Raw genomic sequence first — 20358 nt, 5'->3', positions numbered from 1 at the left:
TGAAACATTTTTCCTTTTCTTTCTTTCTTAAAATTGTTCTCCTTAATTGCAACGTGTGCTTCTCTGTCATAAGAACCAATGTATTTGACGTGACAGTGAATAGCGGTGACGCCTAAATAGAATCTGCGGCAACTTTAGGAACTATCAATACTTCTTGTTGTTGCGAAATTCGTGACAACAACAAAAAGTATTGATAGTTCTTAAAAATGCCGCAAATTGCTGATACATCTTATTTAGGCGCCACCGCTATCTTGCGGTCTAAAGCATATGTTGCTTAATTGATACCCCTTTTACTACATACAGCACTTTCTTCTCTTTGTTCTGTTTTTTATCATAGCAATTCTTCAGTATCTTCAACATTCTAACTTAGGATAAGAAAAGGCGTCATTTAGAGCAATCAACTTTGCTGCACTAAATCTTGCGGACGACATTGTTTGTTGCTCATGACTTTGAACATGATGTTGAAATGAAAAAAGAAATGTGCCCCAGATTATTTAACATTAATCTTTTAATTGTGTTTGTGTCTTTATAAAGAATCAACTTTTTTGAATATTTCCTGTTAAATTTTTATAATATTCAATTAAAACAATATTATTCTCACTATTATTGCAGCTTCTTTTGACAGTCAGCTAAATGTTGATTTTTTTCTGCTTTCTTGGTCGTTTTTGAATAAGTACTTGCAAGTGTTCGATTAACACGAAAATGCATGACATTTCTTTCAACTTTTTACTTTGATTTAAGAAGTTACCAGAGTAAACGTACAAATGTAAAAAACAGAAGAAATGAGTGAGCACATATGGGCTTTTTCGTTCCATTACACAGTTAAAGAGGTATAACGATGCAGTTTTTATTTTTTTTCTTCAGAAAAATTACCGAATTTTCAATCGGTTTTTTTTTCTTCTAAATAATGAATTCAATGATCAAAGGAGCATTTCTGAAGTTTCAGGTTAAAAAAAACTGTAGAAGAAACTAGTTATTTCAATATTGATTGATGATATGGAAGAAAAGTCCACATACACAGTAAGAAAGTTAAAGCCAATTTTCAGAGATTTTTAGAATTTTAATTGTTTTTTTTTGTTATTAAATGCACATTCATCTTTTTAATATTATGGTTTCTATACATTTTTAGAATTTAAATCATACATAACTGTAAACTTACTCAATTTGAAACATATTTCATGTACTCCGTAAAAAATAGATGGTTGTAAAACAACAAAGTAAAAGTTAATCAATGCAACTCTCAAGTACGGTCTTGTTTCTTTTCTCAGAAACTTTTTGAACAAATTTTTATGAACAAATTGAAGAACAAAATGATTATTCTCTTTCAAATTTTGTATTCTTCAATTTTAGTATTCATTCTTCATGCAGGAAATCGAAAGTCCAATCAATCGTTTTGGCAGCATTGCTTGTTCTGAATCACACATTCTGCAAGATGTTTGTATATACGCATTTGCTCACTTGAGCTTGTAATCAGATAAATTAATGTAAGCACATCATTGTGAGCAGTGAGCACACATGAACCTAAATGTACTCTGTACTGTATATTGTATATTGTACACGAAGTGTATCGAAAATACAATTGAAAAACACAGCAGAGGTACAGCTGTCAAAAATCGGTATTTTATTAATATGTTAATAAACAACATATTTTAATAATTAATAATTTGAAACACCATATTTATTAACGTTAATAAATATAGTGCATTTTATTAACATATTAATAATTATTAGTATGGTGAATTTTCGGTTATTAATATGGTGTCGATTTTATTAAAATGTTAATAACGATATTTTATTAGAATTCTAATAAAATCGACAACATATTGGATTTCATCCGATTTTATCAACGAACGACATCATGTTCACATCAAAGTTTATTCAACACAGCGTTTAGATTAAGACAATCATTTATCACGACAAAATCTCAAAGAAAAACGAGTCTGGAGATATTCGACATTTTTTTTGTATGAAACTTTTCAAAAAAATTGTGAAGAAAAGTTTTATACGAAAAACATGTCAAATATTTCCAGACTCGTTTTTCTTTGAGATTTTGTCGTGATAAATGATTGTCTTAATCTAATCGCTGTGTTGAATAGACTTTGATGTGAACATGATGTCGTCCGTTGATAAAATCGGATGAAATCCAATATGTTGTCGAATTTATTAGAATTCCAATAAAATCGGCACCATAATAATAACCACATTTTATTAAAATTCTATTGGGTCTATACATTAGTTTTTTCGTTTTTTTTTCTTTGGAAAATCGTTTATTTCAATATGAAAATGAAAAAATACATTATTCAAAATATTGGCCGTCGGAAGCTACAACTTTTTCTCATCTTTCTGGCAATTTGTGGATTCCATCCCAATAAAATTGCGCCGGCTTGGTGGCCAAAAACGTAGAGAGCCAATTTTCGATTCCAGTGACTGAAGTGAACCGTATTCCGGTGAGGGCGTTTTGCATCGAGCGAAACAAATGGTAGTCGAATGGTGCCAGGTCTGGGCTATAAGGCGGGTGGGGTAACGGCTCCCATCCAGCATTTTCCACGTAATTTTTGACTTGTTGCGCCCGATGAGGCCGAGCGTTGTCATCATGGAAAATGATTGATTCGTGGCGGGTGGCATATTCGGGCCGTTCACGTTGGATTGCTGCCTTCAGACGGATTAATTGCTGTCGGTAATGGTCTCCAGTAATGCTCTGACCAGGTTTTAGCAGCTCACAGTGGATCACGCCCTTCTGATCCCACCAAATACAGAGCATTACCTTGGCGCCGTGGATACTCGGCTTTGGCGTCGATTTTGCCGGTTGACCGGGCTTGGTGAAAAACGGCTCAAAACATTCTTCACAATGTGTGTGTACGAGTCGAACGACATTCTCCGGAAGAGAAATGTGAATCCGATCTACTTTTTCAACGCCGCCGATATTCGAAATGCTGTGAATTACACATACAAACGAGTAGATACCACTGATGGTGATGTTCTTGCACAGCAACGATTGGCCAGCCTTCTCGAGGATTTGAGACAAATTGGTGCGCCACATGATTGCAACATTCGTGATTGGGTTGGCGGTGCAAATTGGTTTCAATCATTGCGAATGGGGTTAGAAATACAACGGGCTGTGCACTGCACAGTGTGCAGTACTTCCATCTTGCATACGCCAATGTTTACGCCAGTTGGAATTTATTCCACAAATACCCATTGTATGTGACACGACCAGCAGTTCCGGAGCCACCGACAATTGCGAATTTCACGGTGATACCCAAGTGCAGTTTCCAGCGCAGTTGTCAATGAAGTGCCACTCAAGTTCGGTGCAACATTCAAGTCTGGTCTCACACGCTTGATAAATATCAGAGGACCCGAATTCGGCCTCAACCAAACTGGCAGCTGGGGACTATTTTTTGATCTCGACAATATCGCGGCGTTGGTGAACGGAACGAAGCAATTTGACCATCAAATTGTGTCGGATGGCGTCTCAGTTACGGTGTGCTATGTACGGCCAGATCGACCAGAACCAGTAATATCGGACGACGAATTGCTCTGTGAATATGAAGCTCTGACATTTTGGTATGTGCTTGGCATCGATCCCGGAATGCGAACGTGGAATGCTACTGTACGACGAGATGTACGCACCGAAGAGGTAAGTGGATTTATTTTCAGATTTTCATTTTTTTTTTTGAAGAACTTGTTGGAAACTTTGCCCTAAGATTGCGTTCCTAACTTCTTTCAATGTATTTCTTATGGTTATTTGGGGTGCGTTCATCTACCGATTGTACTGATTTGACATTTAGGGCATAAATTTGATCGAATTTCCAACAAGTTTTTTGAATGAAATTTTACAATTGCTTGTGTTTCTGATGGAAATTTCATAGGTCAACATGAAAACATCGAGCAAACGGTACCACTATGACACCAAACATGGCATTCGCAAGAATAAGGGTGAACAATTGACGCGACTGTTCACATTTGAAGAAGAGTGCGATCGCAACCGAATCCAGAGTGATATCAAAGAGATGCCATCGCCACGCGGCACAACATGGAGTTGGTACATAGGTCTTTCTCAGCTGCTTGGCTTACCGGTGCATCCAGCATTAGCGCGGCCAGCCAGAAATGCAAACAATATCGGCAATCCATAATGATGACATCGTCACCAGCATTCATTCCAATACCAATTCTTAATTGATAAAATTAGTTTTTAACGACAGTTTTTAATTATGAAGTTAGTTTTTAACGATCGTTAGCTCGCTAGCCTTGTAATTTGTGGGCTAGTGTTTGTACTAGGTGTAATTTTGTCTAGTACCGACGGTACATACACTCTTGGACCAAATTGAGAGGACAACCTCGAAATTTTTTTACCAATGATTATTTCATGAACGTAATTAGTTTTTATTATTCAAACATTTGTGTCGCTGAGCATCAACCTATGCTTTTGGCCGGCGAAAGATAGCGGTGGGGCCTAAATAAGATGTATTAGCAATTTGCGGCATTTTTAAGAACTATCAATACTTTTTGTTGTTGTCACGAATTTCGCAACAACAAGAAGTATTGATAGTTCCTAAGTTGCCGCAGATTCTATTTAGGCTCCACCGCTATTCACTGTCACGTCAAATACATTGGTTCTTATGACAGAGAAGCACACGTTGCTGAGCATAAAAATGGGAATACAGATCTTTTACAGAAACAATCGAACATAAAATATTGTTTCCAAAAAACGTTACATGAATTTCTATCCAACGCGAGTGTAACATGAGCTAATACTGTTTCTAATGCAACTCATGTTGCACTCGCGTTAGATGGAAATTCATGTAACGTTTTTAGGGCACAAAATTTTATGTTCGGTTGTTGCTGTAACAGATCTGTATTCCCATTTTTATGCTCAGTGACACATTTGTTCTATTTATTGCAAAATAATGTGAACTAAAAGAATCTGGACGAATTTTATTGAATAGTTTTGAATTTTGTGATTTTTTCTCAAAATGTAAACCGATGTCAAATAAGCATTAATGCTTGAAGTTAATGTTTGAATAATAAAAACTAATTACGTTCATGAAATAATCATTGGTAAATTTTTTTCGAGGTTGTCCTCTCAATTTTGTCCAAGAGTGTAGGTGTTTTTTTTTAGTCAACATTTGATTTTCTAAATAAGTTATATTCAGTAATCGGTTTGAAAACCACCTCGCGTCGAGTAAAGCTGTTGTATGAGTATGCTGTTTACAACGGATCAAACAGAGGTAAGACATTTGTTTGTGCATGATAATAACATGATTGATATTCGGACTTTAGAACAGTTTTCTTTGTTTCGGGAAGTGCGAATATCAATCGCAACATTGTATGAATACCACCAATTGTTACAGAATTTGCTACTCTTTTAACTGATGTCTACCATTTTTTCTCTTCCAGATTTCAAAAACACTCTAGTGTACATAATGTTCTGTCAGATAAAAAATCCATGACGCAATTTTGTTCGGAACAATCGATTTGCCAAAATGTATGGGTCTTTGGCTATGTGTGTATTGTCAATTTTCATGTGATGCGACACGAAAAGATAACGATAACATTTACAAAGAAGGAGGCTCGATTCGTAAACGATGAACGTAAAAGAGACCGAACGACTGAGAGCAAGAGAAAGGAAAAACGAAATCCATGCCAAGAATCACAGGCACGGCCGCTTCTACAATGACATGGATGCTGTAGAATAAGCGAGACGGAGTGAGCAACAAACACATGAGTATAAATAAATAAACAAAATAAAATTGTGGATGAAGACGTTCGTGTTTCTTAGTTCCTTTTATCGATCCATCATTCGTACGAGAAGCGAAAATCGAAAAACCATATTTTTGTCTCTGTTTTGAGGAGTACGCATTTAGAATGAAACGGTGTGCAAGGATTCGCTCGAATGGAATCGGATAAGTTTTTGAAATGAACAGAAACTCAACGAGGTTAATATTATATGCATTTTCGAAATGATCATAAAATCCAAATCGGTCTATAGCGGAACACTACGTATTACGTACTTCATGTTTTGAATGCAGTTTTAGCTTCCAGAAAACACTTAAAACTATGATTATCAATTGAATCAGGACAATTCAAGGTGCATTTCTATAGCCGCAAAAGGCGGAAGAGGTGAAATGCTAATTGGGTAATAAAATGCCATTGTCCATGCGAATTAGTAATACCATTACACTACAAATTCGATTCATACGCAATATTGTGGCATAAGTTTGCGGCCAAAAGACCATAATTTGCAAAGCCGTCACCATGCATGTGCTTCGTACACAACATTATTACTTAAGACATCAGTGGTTTATCGGTAACAACAAATTCGCTTACATACTCTCTCTCGCTCTCTCGCACTTTTCCTGTCTTGCTCGATGTGTGCATAGAATCCTCGATGATTATTACATTACATTTGTATGCTGAGGCATTATTGTGGCTCGCAACAAAACCATTGAGCACAAACTAACGACAGCAGTATCAGCATTTGAATTATTAATCAAGTATATCATAGACGGGAAATTATAACGATTATGCTGTCGACTATGTTCAACGCTGGCTAAACCATTGTTTAGGTTTTGGTGCCATTTCCTCCTCCCGAGGAAATTGGCGCAATTTTCGAAAGCATACATTTCTGCAGAAGATTGTGTGTTCAATCAACGAATGAGAGATAGAGAGAGAGAGAAAGAGAGAGAGAGAGAGAGAGAGAGAGAGCCACGTTGGCGAATCTCCATTAAGAATGGGTTCAAATATTATCCACACAATTTTGGATTTTCGACGGAAAATTACCTCGACTAGAATTGCAACATTCAATAGAAATTCGCCTCAAATTATACAACACACTTTGTGCTCTCTTTCTTATTTTGCAGCTTTCAATGAAAAGCGCCACATTTTCAGCTTTCACTACACTTTCAAAGATTCCACGAAACCAACTGATGACATTCATAAAATATGAATGGTTAATCGAATCGCTTCTATATTCGTTTACACTAGGAAAAGTCCAAATTTTTTTTATTCCATTGAGTTTTGCAAACCAAACCAATAAATAGAAATTTTAACACAAGTGTTGAATGGGAAAGTTTTTTCCTCTAACTGTATATTGTTGATCATCATTAGCTCCCCATGGCAAGATAGAACATAATTCATTTTGAAGTGTAAAATAATTCGGGCAATTGGGGAAAATGATTTATTGTCTGAACGATTTCCCTTTTGTGGGAAGTTTTCCAACAATATTTTCTTCATTTTTTTTGCTCGCATCTGAAACATTGGCTCGATTAAAATTTATGCGACGCCAAATTGAGAGTTCATTTTGTCCGAAAACAAAAAAGCACTCAGTTCCATTAAATTTCTTCATTGCAAAGATTCTATGAACATTGAAATAAACATTTTACCACAAAAAGGGAATTTATTTTAATCTTCGTAAAAAATCAGATCCGTATTTCGTTGGGAGATTGATACTGATAATAGTACGGTGCAGCATTTTAGGAAATTAAAATCTCAAACTAGTAATATTTTTGTCGAATAATATTTATAATCTAAAAACAAAAATCAACTGTTTCGATTCAATTCACTGGGAATATGTATTATTGCTTGAACTTTTCTTCTTTGTTTAAAGTTGAACGCAATCATTATTGGTTGCACATTGATTGTGCGATGAGCAGCAATCGATATAATTTCATTAGGATCTGTTGGTAATTCTCGATGGCAAATGGAGTGAAAAGTGGTCGTAAATTAAATTTACAAGTTTGCAATTGAAGAAGGCTGTTCCAATTGGGCTTGTATCTAAGCGAGACGCTTTGTCGGTAATTGGACCCGGTGAAAATTGTCGGTAATTTACGCTGAATTCGTACAAACATACAATTCTTTCTTGCCAAAGTGCATTTCACAAGACATTGTATTTGAGTGATGAGATATTGTTTTTTTCTTTCTTTGTTGCTGCTGAAAAAATATGCGATAGCAGTTATAAATTGATACGAGAGAAAAAAAACTTGCGAAATGAAGGAGAGAAAGCGAGAGAGAGAAAAAAAGGGAATGTAAAATGAAAATAATATTTTTATGACCTTTTTACTACTTCACTTTAGTTTACGACTGTTCATTTTTCAAAATTTAATGCCAACGCGAAAATGATACGGATCAAAATGAATGCTCATTTTGTGAATATTGCGTGCTACATTTTTGTTGTAAATTTGTTACAAAGAAAAATGTCTGAAGCTTTTCTTCAGGAGTGGTTTGGTAGATCCAGGTCCATTTGTTGCCCAGTTTGTGCGTGCGTGTGAGCGTGGGTTAGTATGTATGTTTGTGTATTGGGTTTGGGGTATGATTTTCTTGGGTGGCTTTGGTGACTATTTACGTGTAGTCAGGCAGTGCCACGCACAACATTCAAAATTATATGCTGTTTGATTTTAAATTGCGTAGAATACACACAATACACATATCCCGTTGTATTCATGGCTGGATATGAATAAATTCGTTTTATGTCTCATATTTATTTTTATCTTCATTTCGCGCTACTTTTATCATTTGTTCCATTCTCTCTCTCCGTCCCCTATTTCCTTCATTTGCTCTCGTTCTATTCCGATGAGCTTAGCTGAAGACAGTAAAATATTGTAACGTTTCTCATTTGCTCTCTCTCTCTCTCACTCCGAGAGAGTCTCTCATTCCTTTTTTGAAAATTTGCACATTTGCTCATTCGCTATCCATGTTCGAAGAGACTTGTCTCAAGTCCTTTTTGCTTCATGTGCTTTGTTTTTCGGCCAACGTCGCTTTTTTATTGTGTTGCCATTTTTCGTTTCAGTTTTCTTGCATATATCAAACGGCTGCAACGCTTCAACGGTGAAGAGAAATGGGGATACACAAATGAATGTAAATTCGTCTAAACCACGGTTTTTCAGGGCGAAAAGTGAGAACCGCCAAAGAAAATGGAAAATAGTATCAACACAAAAATATTGCTTAAATTTTTGTTGGAAATAATATAGCATAGACAACAGGCAATAGCGACAGCACCAATGGCAGAACGACTCGAAACCAAGGGACGAAAAGAAATGAAAAACTCTCGGAAAAATGAAGCATGGAACATTAATATTCCGAAATTGTCGAGAAGATTCTTGTACAAACATCTCTAGTGTGTATGCACCGTTCGCGCCAGCCATTCCACGTACTTGGCAGTTATGCTTTTTTATACTCTCTTTCTCTATATATTACTGCTGCTGCTGTTGTTGTTGTTGATGATGATGTTTTGTTTGCCGTGTGTAGTTTACATTTTATATGTACACCATTTTGAAGTACACACTGAGACTGAAGAAATCGTACATAAGAGACGGAGTTTCTTTCACGTGCATAAACACACAAACACATTGGTACACAGCGCCAGAAGACGTACTTGAAACGAAGAAGAATGAACAAAACGAGAAACGCGAAAATGATACGGATCAAAATGTATGCTCATTTTGTGAATATTGAAATTTACCCAAATTTTTAGCGTGCAGATTTGAACTTGAAAATGGGCGTCCTTCGAAACCTTGGAAACATGAAACAGCATTTCCATTTCTTTTAATCGATTGAAATTGGGTGTTATATTTGGTACGTGCATTCAATAGGTAGTATTGCCATTTTAATCATTAAGAAATCGATACAATTTCTTTAAATTAACATTCCAATGAATTATTGAACATTAATTACGTTCTATGTTATTATGTAACGTGATTCGGAATTTCAAATGCCGTCAAAAATCTGTGAACCATTCATAAATTCCTACTAACCTTATCTTCAAATCATTGAGAAAAGTAAAACACTTGAATCGTACTGGCCCCAATATTGGTTGCAAAAGAAATGCGAAGATGAGGAATCTTATGCGCTGTACTAATGATCTCAACAACCGAATTACGCGCCATTTCTTTTCTCCATAACCATACAATAATTACCCTAATTCAACAAGCTATTCGAATTATCGTTAATTTTTACAACCGACTCTTACCGTTTCATTATCAATGACATTGCTCTTTTGCCAAATTAGCATTATCGCGATAATTGAAGTGAATAGAGGAGAGAGCAAAAACTGAGATTTTCAATTTTTTTTTTTTAACGAAAGAAGTCCTTCGTAATTTGTAAAAATTGCGTTTTGACTGGATTTTCATACGTACTGTGAGCGTTAGATTCCATACTTGAATTTCCAGTTGATTTCAATCAACTTTCAATAAGTTCAATCAAGTTGGCCGGCTTAGTATTATTAAATATTTATATATATTATTATTAAATATTTTAACTATGAAATTGAAATTCCAATCATAGTACGTATAAAATTAAGTCAAAAAATCTCAAAATAGTTAATCTCTAGTCACTCGTAAATTGTATGGAGAAAACTTATTAAGTGACTAAAGTCTAGTCGCAATAGTTATAAAAATTTCCAAGAGATGTTGCAAAAAATCTTATTTTATGAAGAAAATCATGTGTGATATTATTTTTGAGTGAATCGTTTTCAAATGGACACGTATTCGATAGCTTGTATTCAAAATGTAATGATTTACAAGAAAATCTTATGCTCAACCCGAGTAAGAACCATTTTGGATCAACCGAATAACATTTGTGAAAAAAAAAACTGTTTGAATTATTGATTTTTTGTTTTGAAATCTCTCGAAATATATTCGCTACACCTGCCGTGGCAATATTGGTAAAAGATTTGAATGTCGGCGAATTGAATTCACTGAATTCGTTGGAGTTGATCTTTATGAATGGTTATCGAGTATACTTGGCCTCCCGACGGTATTGTCATTTCTTTATTTGTCACCGTTTGGGCCTAGGTTTGGACATTCGGTGTATTTCATTCAAATGTAAATTTTCAACAATTGAATAATCTTAAATGTTGTGATAAGCATTCAGTTGTGACGTTCCAAAGGTATTTGTTCGAAAATAATTGGTAATCATTGATTACTTCAAATGATACTTCCAAGCGACTAAAGACAAGTTCTCAGGTTAAATTTCGACGAAATAATTGAAATGCACTTACATTGCATGCCCATTGATGTAGAAAACATTGATGTGCGATGAACATCTTGGTGATGATTTCGCGCCCCAATGACAGAACATTGTGATCCGGGGCCACCAGGATGATGTAGGCTACCCATTGCAGCCGCCGCCGCACTTCCATGGCCAACACTCGATCCGACCGGATTGTAGCTGCGCGCCATCGAGGCTGCAGCGGCTGTATATCGAGCGCTATACATTTGGCTACAAGACGTTAAATCGCCATACGTACAAGGCATATTGGACATGGGATCAATTCCATTTTGTAAACAATTTGTGTCGAATGAGGCGGCCGCCTGATTTAAATACGTGTAATCCATGTTGCTTGCTTGCTTGTCCTTCCACTATATTCTACTTTTATTCTATTAAATTTTATTTGAAATCAATTAATATTCGCTTAACTTTGTTTTTCTTCTACTCAAATCGCGTTGCAATCGTTAAAATTAAAACAATTCAATTTGCTCACATAAATCTAAACTTTTCATGACTTTTCCTCGCTTAAATTCACCAATTGGTAGTACAATTAAATTTGTCTCATATTTGCCTTTTCTAAAGTCACTGAGATGTTTGCTTCATTAACGTCGGGATTCATTGGTTGACATTACGAGTGAAATTAGATCACCCAATTAAATCAATTTTAAATTATATCATAAATCTGGAACTTAGAAATATTCACTGTTTGAACTAAGAAGAAGCTTTTTGTGTATGTGTGTTTTTTTTCTTCAAATCTTTTTACATCAAACACTTTGAAAAATGCTGAATATCACAAAATGTCACAAGTGTTTTAAATGAAACTGAACACGCACTGCTTTTGCACAAAATTTCTAGCCGTTAACATTAGCACTTGAGTTCTATTTGCTTCACAAATCAATTGTAAATTTAATTATTGTTGATTCTTGTTCAATGTCAGTGTTTTTGCTTTTGTTTTTCATATATTTATCATTTACATTTTCTCGTATTCAATTTTTCCGTATACGACAAAAAGCAAGGAAGTTTGTCCAAATCGAGGTTCAACCACAATGCAGAAAATATGCAACTGAAAACGAGTAAATAAACTCCTTTGAATGAGAGCCTATAAAGGAGGTTGCACTCTCACTTCAATAAAAATATATAATTCGTCGTCGTTGTCGTCGTCGTCGTCACAATATATGAAAACAATATGTCAAATAATTCGGACACACCACCGACCGGTTGCTTACCCCAAAATAAAATGATAAGTTTAATTCAATAACGTTTGCTTAAAACCGTTTTTGGAAAACACACGACATATTCGAATCGAATCACAAAGCAAGTGGCACATACAGAAAGAGAGCACTTGCACCTTGCACGAGAGAGTAACCAGACAAACTGTGTGGTTCGGAGTGTGAAAAGAGAGAGAGAGAGAGAGAGAGAGAGAGAGCATCAAATCATTTGCAGATGAGATGGTAATGTGAGATAACACGATTAACCAATGTCGGAAATGTTGGCCGGCGTAAACGAGACAAGAACATTGGTACACACACGAATCACAGAAAAACAATGTAACGCAATAAAAGACCATCGAAAATGAAACATTTTCAGAGGGTTGGAATAAAGAAAATCGCATGAAAAATCTGCTAACACACACATATAGAGGGAGAGAGAGGGAAATAGTATGTACACACAAGGACAACGCTTGTTGTTTGTCGTTCGATTGCTCTACGGTAGCGGCAGAGATGTTCCCGCAACATTTGCAAAAGAATCAGATATAGTGCAATACCAACAACAACTAGTCAACATTCATCAAGTCGGTCTGGTTAACACTCATGCACTCACACAAATATGCACATACATACACACTCACAACCATATACACATACGCGCGTACACGGCATCGTTTCACATTGCGTGGCAACTAATTCAAGAGGGGATGCTCGAAACAGCGTTGCTATAGGCGGAGTTACACCCCTAAAAAGGAAGCGCAACAAACCAATTGTGACTACGTATTGAATTGTCCATACGGTTGTCTTGCTCAAAATCACACGCCATCTATTTCTATTTCAATCGATTTGGCACAAACGTTTCGGTTCGAGCACTGATAGCTTCGGGCGATTGCCAGCAAGAACAACATGGATTAGAATTGAGACGAACGAAACAATCGGGATTTTTCTCTTCTTCTTCTTTTTTTTTGACAGAAATGACGTCAGAATATTTCATCTGTTTGGATCCGAAATATATTCACTGTGCGCGTAACCGTCCAAAGACAAGGAATGACAGCGAGCCAAGACAAACGAAAGTTGTTGTGTGTATGTTTGACGAGAAAAAAACACACATCAAACTATACACTGGAAATCGGCCTGATGAATTTTCCCCGAACCAAACAAATCAAATCATATTTGTCTTCTTAATCTTAAATGGGATTTTTTTTCTGCTCTTTGTCCATACCAAATCTACGACAGCTGTCAATGCCATCTGAAGTTTCGTCAAAAAATGCCACCACGGGACGGTACACACACACATACACCAACAGATCACAAGCGTTTTTTTTCACTCTGCTTTGTGCGCCTCCAGATATCAGTTGAAAAACTATACTGTTTTGGTTTAGGATTTCTTTTTCTTTTCATCCATCCCCCCATCCCAGACAGATGAAACCATGAACTTATCAAATAAAATTGAATTTCGAGTGAGAGAGGAAAAGAACCGCAACCAACATAATGAATTCACATGCGAAATCATATAGAGGTCATTTCAAACAGTCAAAACAAATAAATAATTTAAATCACGATTTTGTAAATGGTGCCACGCGATGCCGAAAAATGTTTACGAACAAAACTTTAAATAATCTTGAATATGAGCGCGGTAAGCAATGAGCAGATTCATTTTTATTTCGACTTTTTTTTTTACTTTTTCGGCCATTGGAATATAAATATTTATTGATTCCATGCAATCATCAACTTTCGTAATATATGAAAAAAAATGTGATGATATAATTTTGTTGTTGCAATTTTGAAGATAACATTTTGTATACGACCAAAAAAAAACCATTGAAATTTTCAGCAGCTTCTCATGTTTCAATTTAACGTCAAAAAGTCATGGAATACAACAAATCAATAACAAACGATAGTATTCATTTTCATCACCATGCAGTGATTCAACAGTTGAAACAGTGAATTTTACCTCAACGATCATTTGCTTTTGCTTTTGCTTTCTCTCTCTCTCTCTCTTTCTCACACTCTTTCGCTACTTTTGGCTTGCTCGCGTGTGCGAGATATTTGTTTGCTTGTGTATTTGGCGCTCGGGTTGCCCGTTGACACGATGACGAGATGCAACTACACTGTCTTATCACTTTTTCCGTTCGATGCTGCTTTTCTTGCTGCTCTCGTTGCTCAATTTCACACATTTGAGTGCCGAGAAAATTTTCATGGCTCTGGGAAATGTTTTCGTAAATGTTTACCGTTACTCGTGCACGGTGCACTTTTTTTCCTTCATTCATTCGTTCCTCTCTCTCACGGCGGCGGCGGCTACGACGATGATGTGTTTTTCGAATCAGCATAACGCTTTTTTACCGTCTGTTTTCCATATGAAGTTTATATTTGTGCTCGATGATGCAAATGATCATCTCATGTGCCTGTTACAACGAGCGTATAATATTACATATTTGCTTTCCATCGACGTACTCCAGTCAAAATCGAGGCTCAGTTTCAAAGGATTGATATTCTGGTCGACATTCAAAACGAATTCGAATCCAGAATAATTTTTTGGTGATTTTCTTTTTTCAATGTTTCAAATATTATGTCTTCCTTCCGTATACTTTATGACTATCAAATTTGTGCATGTGTACTATTTGTTATAAAGCAATTACAAATCATGCACATGAACTAAAGGTAGAAAGTCGTGATTTTAAAAAACAAAAAAATTGAACGGGGAAAAAATGGAAACTGATATCACAATTCAACTTAAACTGAAATTATTCATAATAAATCATTTTTTTGTTGCTGAGTAACCGCCATTTAAAAAGTGGCACTTGATTCAATTCATACACATAAAAATTAATTCAATTTGGCATTACGCGAATAAGCCAATACGCCTGCGAATTTGAGATCGAATTTCATATTTACTCGACTGTCGCATGTAATACAATAAATTTTAAAATTAAATATAAATAAAACTAGTCGACCGATCGATTTTTTTTCGGCTTTATTATTCGGTGTTTGTGTAGTTTATTTTTTCTCAACATGTGTTGATGTTGAACGATTCTTTTTTCTGTTCGGCTGCATCACAGCAGCCCTTTGCCAGCTTTTCAATTATCCCAACACAATTGACAGCGATGAAAAAAGGATTGTAGCAACTTCAGTTAATTATGTGCTATCTGCAGTTTTTTTTCCATTCTTTTCATCGAGGGTTGTATGCGTAAAAAATGGTTGCCAACGGAATTTAGCGACTGTATACGCTGGAGAGTGGGCAAAAATACATTTAATTGTTGCCCAAACATTGATCATTGTTAATAATAAAGTATCAATTTACACAATATTTATTTCATTTATTTGGCTTCGAACCGCATAAAAATGTAATCCTTTTTGTAAATTTGCCGTTTTTGCTGTCAACAAACAAATGACACCATGATTTATGGTGGAACTTTCATGGAGAGAAGAATCGTAGTTACGTTTTTTTAAAAAATGAATTTGAAATGGTCGCATAACATATCCTTGACACAATACACACACGTTCCATTTGACACGTTAATCAATTATGAATTATCACTTGAATTCGATGCGGTGTGTGTGCGTGTACGAATAGCCATTGAGATCTTATCAGTTTGAGGATTTGCGGTGATTCGATGCAAAGTGTTGGGACAGATGATATTCTATATATTTATTGAACAAGTGACAAACAATCAAATTTCGCACTGAAACACAGATAATGCACTCCGATCATCATCATCTGCACTTGGGGCAGCATTATGCTCAATTAAGCTGCAATCGTATTTAATTAAAAAAAAATGTTATGCTTTTAGTTCCGTGGGGCCCATATGTACTGACATCAATTGAGCGTACTAATCAACTCTCCTATTCGTTTTGAATTTGACAACTGATATTGAGCGCAAACACCACCTAGATAATCTAAAGCTAATGACAATACAATCAAGTAAACTCTCTTTCCTGTCTAACGTCATACTGAAGTATAACATACGGACACCACGAACTCGCCATAGATTCTTTAGAGGACGCTTTGGTCAACCGAGTTTCAACCAAATACATGTATCAGTATACAAAGCATTCCATTGTTGGTACTAATAGACTCGTGTGCTCTCATGCTTTCACTTCAACATTTTGGGTGTGTGTAGCCCAAAATTCCCAAGCTCTCAGCTTTCTATCTCTCTCTACCTGCCTTCCCCCTCTCTCACTATCACCTACTCACTCTCTATCTCTCTGTATTTGTAAATAATATAATAATTGCACTCCCATGTCTATGTTATGTTTTACCACCTGGGTATTAGTCAATGCGTCCAAAATGCATATTTTCAGTATCGCATAAAGCAGATATCGTGATAGTATCGTAAGATATTTTACTTGCGTACGTCCCACATTCAACGCCGCATTATGCCTTACTGAATCAGCGTTCCACCGCACACATAGAAAACAGCAACACAAGAAAATACTTGCATCGCTTGCGTTCGTTACTTCCGTTGATTCAGTATCGCATAATATAAAAGTGAATTTGAGATGAACACTTGCAAATATCGCAGGAATCTATCACGATATCTGCCTTGTGCGATACTGAATATATGCGTTTTGGACACATTGGCATTAGTTAAATAGCGCACCATATATCCATATTCAAATGTTATTGTTTTGTTCCACAAAATAATAATTTGCCAGTCATTTGAAGTTTGTATTGTCCAATCAAAGCACATATTATGTAATGGTAAACTATCAATTCAGTTAATTCGCAATTGGACCGAGTGTCTGCGTGTATGTGCTTGTGTGCTGCACGTATGCCATTTGTGTAACTATCATTTCCCATGTTATCAAATGTATCTCTGCTTCTAAAATAATTTTGTCCAACCGGAATGTTCGACAACCACAAGTCATATCATCTTTGTCTGATGAGCTCTAGAATGCGCAGTTATGCAGCAATCGTATATTTTCAAGATTTTATGGAGCATACTTGCATTTTTCATAATTTGTCAATGAGCTCATGTCGAATGAACACACTTGGGAACGATGGAATTCTAATTATATATGGAGATTGTTCAGTAAAATGTTCAAAAAATTTCTTATTACTTTGCAACATATCTTTGAATTTAAATAAACTACACTTCTCAGGAATAATTTTGAAAAAAAAAGCTCGTGAAACCAAAAACATTGAGTAGAATTATATGAATAAAAACTACGTTACTCTCCTAAATTGTATGTTCGCCTGTCTGGATTACCATCAAATTGACAAAATATTAAAAAGTCTTATATAAGCTTTCCAATGAAACTTTTTACAATGTTTACACGTTTCACTTGACCAAATTTTATTGGTGCTCGAAAGATTCACGGGTGGGCTAAGCCTCAAACGTCCTAATCTACGCTACGGCACTGATTTAAGTTCGTTTGGTTTGTTAATGTGTTAAAACGTAGCGAATTTGTAAAATCCATCGAAATCATGGAAATTGCAACTCTCGATTCTGTATTCAGTGTTGTTCCACCACCGCGATAGTCTCGATCATTAAACGTCAAACCAACAACGCCACACATTTTGACGGGAACTACATTGATGAGTGTATTCAATGCAGTGTCAAACATAGTCGTCATTGTGTTGTGTAGTGAAATAATAATAATTATTTGAATTTTAAATAAATAAAAATATTTCGATTCTGTCAAATAAAATTGTGCAAATATGCCGTTGGCATACAAGACGAAAAAATTGCTTCCTTTCGGTAGATTAAACCCGTATTTAAAAAAAATTGTTTTTCTTCCATTTTCAATTGAGTTGTATGAGAGACAATTACGGTTTTATATGATATATTGGAGTTTTCATGATTAAAAAAACACAAAAAGTTAGATTCAAAATAGAAACGGGTTCGTGGCAGAATTGTTTTTTTTTTTGCTTGCGTTCGAACAGAAAACTACACTGAAACAGAAGTCGATCTGACATTAGCTGTCAAACCGGCAAGATGGACAAGTGCATTTGTTAAGTGAGCGCGTTCACTCCCTATCATCAGGTTTTGGACGAATTTCATTTTGCAAATGATGTTGTTGTTAGTGTAATGATACCCCCGCGTGTTCTACTTTGTGATTATAATAAATTTTAGTTTGAACAATCGTAAAGCTAACAAAATAACGATGCGATAGTCGGTATGGCTTGGAATAGAAAGTGTACGAACAATAACCGCATAGAAATGAATTAAAAGCATAAAAACAATTTCGCCCATCAGGCTTTGCTACGCGCTAAAAATATCCGCATGAATATTTTCATGAGACCGTCCGTATGCGAACGGTGCAGTGCGACTGCTTCTTCTTCTTAACTAACACATCTATACATATAAGTCGCCATATTGGTTATAATGTTCACAAATGGCACGCAATACACTGTATACATTTTCAATATGGCCGCGCCCATTGTGTACGACAGTGTGAAGAAGAAGAAGCAGTATTATAAGAAACTGTGTATGGGTTTACATAGGGATGCAAGAGACATTTTTATGCGATAGTTATTTGGTTCGTCAAATACAATGTATGAGAGTGAAAGAGAGGACAGTTGGCTTGAGTTTAGCTAGTTGGCCCTTATTATTATTATTATTATTATTATTGTTTATTTCATACGATAAATGTGTAAACACAAATACATCCTGCCACGAAGGCCAATTATCATTGTTACATTTTTCTTATAGCTACTTTCGTGTATAAAATTTATTTTTCATTTTCAAGATGTATTTTAAATCTATTCATAAATTGTTTTTTCTTCTCAATATTGCGAATTTCGTCAGGAATTTGATTCCATAATGTAGGGCCACTAATGCTAAAAGATGTCTTATGAAAATTATTGGAAGGTTTCTTTATAATTAACTTATTATTTGAACGAGTATTATTATTATTATTATTATTTATTTGGTTTATTCATACTTACAACTAAATTATACAATGGTTGAGATCTACTATTGAAATGACTTTACATGTTGTGACCACACTACTCCCAAATCATTAGACAAATTTTTTTTCTATCATTTTGATTACATTTTTAATTTTTGTTCGAGAATATTGGGGTATCTAAATAAATTACCAGTCCATATATATACAATTTTAGGACCAATTTTTAGTATAGTATTATTAGTGTTGATCGTTAAAATATTGTTTAAATATGTTGGCGTTTCCTCATTTATTATTTTATTTATCATACTGCCCAGATGTTATGTACGATGATCAGATAATGTCATAAGTTGCAATGAATTACGGTGTTGTGTTATATCTATGGGTGAGATTGAGAGTGGAGTATGTTTTTTCTTCGATTTATATTTTTGAAAAGGCGAGTATGTTTTCTGATGATTCTGTTGGCGTTAAAGTAGAGTATGTTGTAGTACCGTCTAGCCTCCGCGGTCTTCATGGTTTTCGCGCAACTGATAAAAGATAACAACATGGTGTCTTCGGCAAAGTTGTAGTACTTGAGGTCTTCTATGACTAAGCTGAAGACAGTTATCTCTTATCTCTTATCAGTTGCGCGCAAATCGCGCACATAAAAAAGCAAATTTTATATAGAATTTTTTTTTTCTTATCATTTTTCGCGCTTTTCGCGGAACTGATAAGAGATAAGAGATAACTGTCTTCAGCGATGTTATAGAAGACCTCGAGTGCTACAACTTTGCCGAAGACACCAAGTTGTTTTCTCTTATCAGTTCCGCGGGAACCGTGGAAAACCGCGAGGACCCGCTAAAAACGAACATACTCGCTTTTAACCATTTTTAAGTCGACAGAAACTTGCTCTTCTCTTTCGTAACAAAGTCAATCAAACATACACTACTCTCAATCTCACCCATAGATATGTTCATGCCGACTTACATTTAAAATATATCTTATACAAATATTTTGCAATCTTTCCAATTTTTCGTCATTACCAATTGATCCGTGAACTCCATAATTATGATATATTATATCCATATAGTCAAAAATTGGAAGAATTAATGATTTGTATAACTGAAGTTTGTTTTCTGGTGGCAAGATCATTTTTAATGGGGCAATTGTTTTAAGCGCTCCCATGATCTTTTTTTGAAGAATTTTAACATATTGTTCTCTTTCACTCTCATACAAAGGATATGCAGTGCCTAAATGTGCATACGCACAGTAAAAGCCCACAGAGTGGAGCGAAGCGACGTTGTTGAGATTTTAGTTACTTATTCTATTTTGTTGT

At 35.4% G+C, this 20358-nt stretch overlaps 2 protein-coding genes across 2 annotated transcripts in view; one reads left to right on the top strand and one right to left on the bottom strand.

Annotated features, from left to right (window-relative positions):
* LOC129576405 (paired mesoderm homeobox protein 2B-like) overlaps positions 1-12181 on the bottom strand; it is a 39701-nt gene extending 27520 nt beyond the window's left edge. Inside the window, exon 1 of the mRNA XM_055461517.1 lies at positions 10994-12181. Coding sequence (XP_055317492.1) covers positions 10994-11330 — 337 coding nt within the window. The 5' untranslated portion in view covers positions 11331-12181. The remainder of the gene's footprint in view (positions 1-10993) is intronic.
* Positions 3138-4408, top strand: LOC129576407 (uncharacterized). Its single transcript, XM_055461519.1, has 2 exons — positions 3138-3637; positions 3870-4408. Exons 1-2 carry the CDS (start codon positions 3590-3592, stop codon positions 4131-4133), a joined length of 312 nt encoding a protein of 103 aa, XP_055317494.1. The 5' UTR covers positions 3138-3589; the 3' UTR covers positions 4134-4408.
* Positions 12182-20358: the final 8177 nt, after the last annotated feature.

The sequence above is a fragment of the Sitodiplosis mosellana genome, unplaced genomic scaffold (genome assembly GCF_009176505.1).
Source record: "Sitodiplosis mosellana isolate CC-2019 unplaced genomic scaffold, AAFC_SMos_1.0 Smas_scaffold_6181, whole genome shotgun sequence".
Taxonomy (NCBI): Eukaryota; Metazoa; Arthropoda; class Insecta; order Diptera; family Cecidomyiidae; genus Sitodiplosis; species Sitodiplosis mosellana.
Note: the sequence above shows the minus strand (reverse complement) of the source record. Positions and strands in the feature narration are given on the sequence as shown.

What these genes read in the sequence shown, in the direction of transcription:
- LOC129576407 (XM_055461519.1), top strand. Translation starts at nt 3,590, where the DNA reads ATGCGAACGTGGAATGCTACTGTACGACGAGATGTACGCACCGAAGAG. An exon ending in GAGATGTACGCACCGAAGAG is followed by an intron (nt 3,638 to 3,869) that starts GTAAGTGGATTT and finishes GAAATTTCATAG; the next exon opens with GTCAACATGAAAACATCGAG.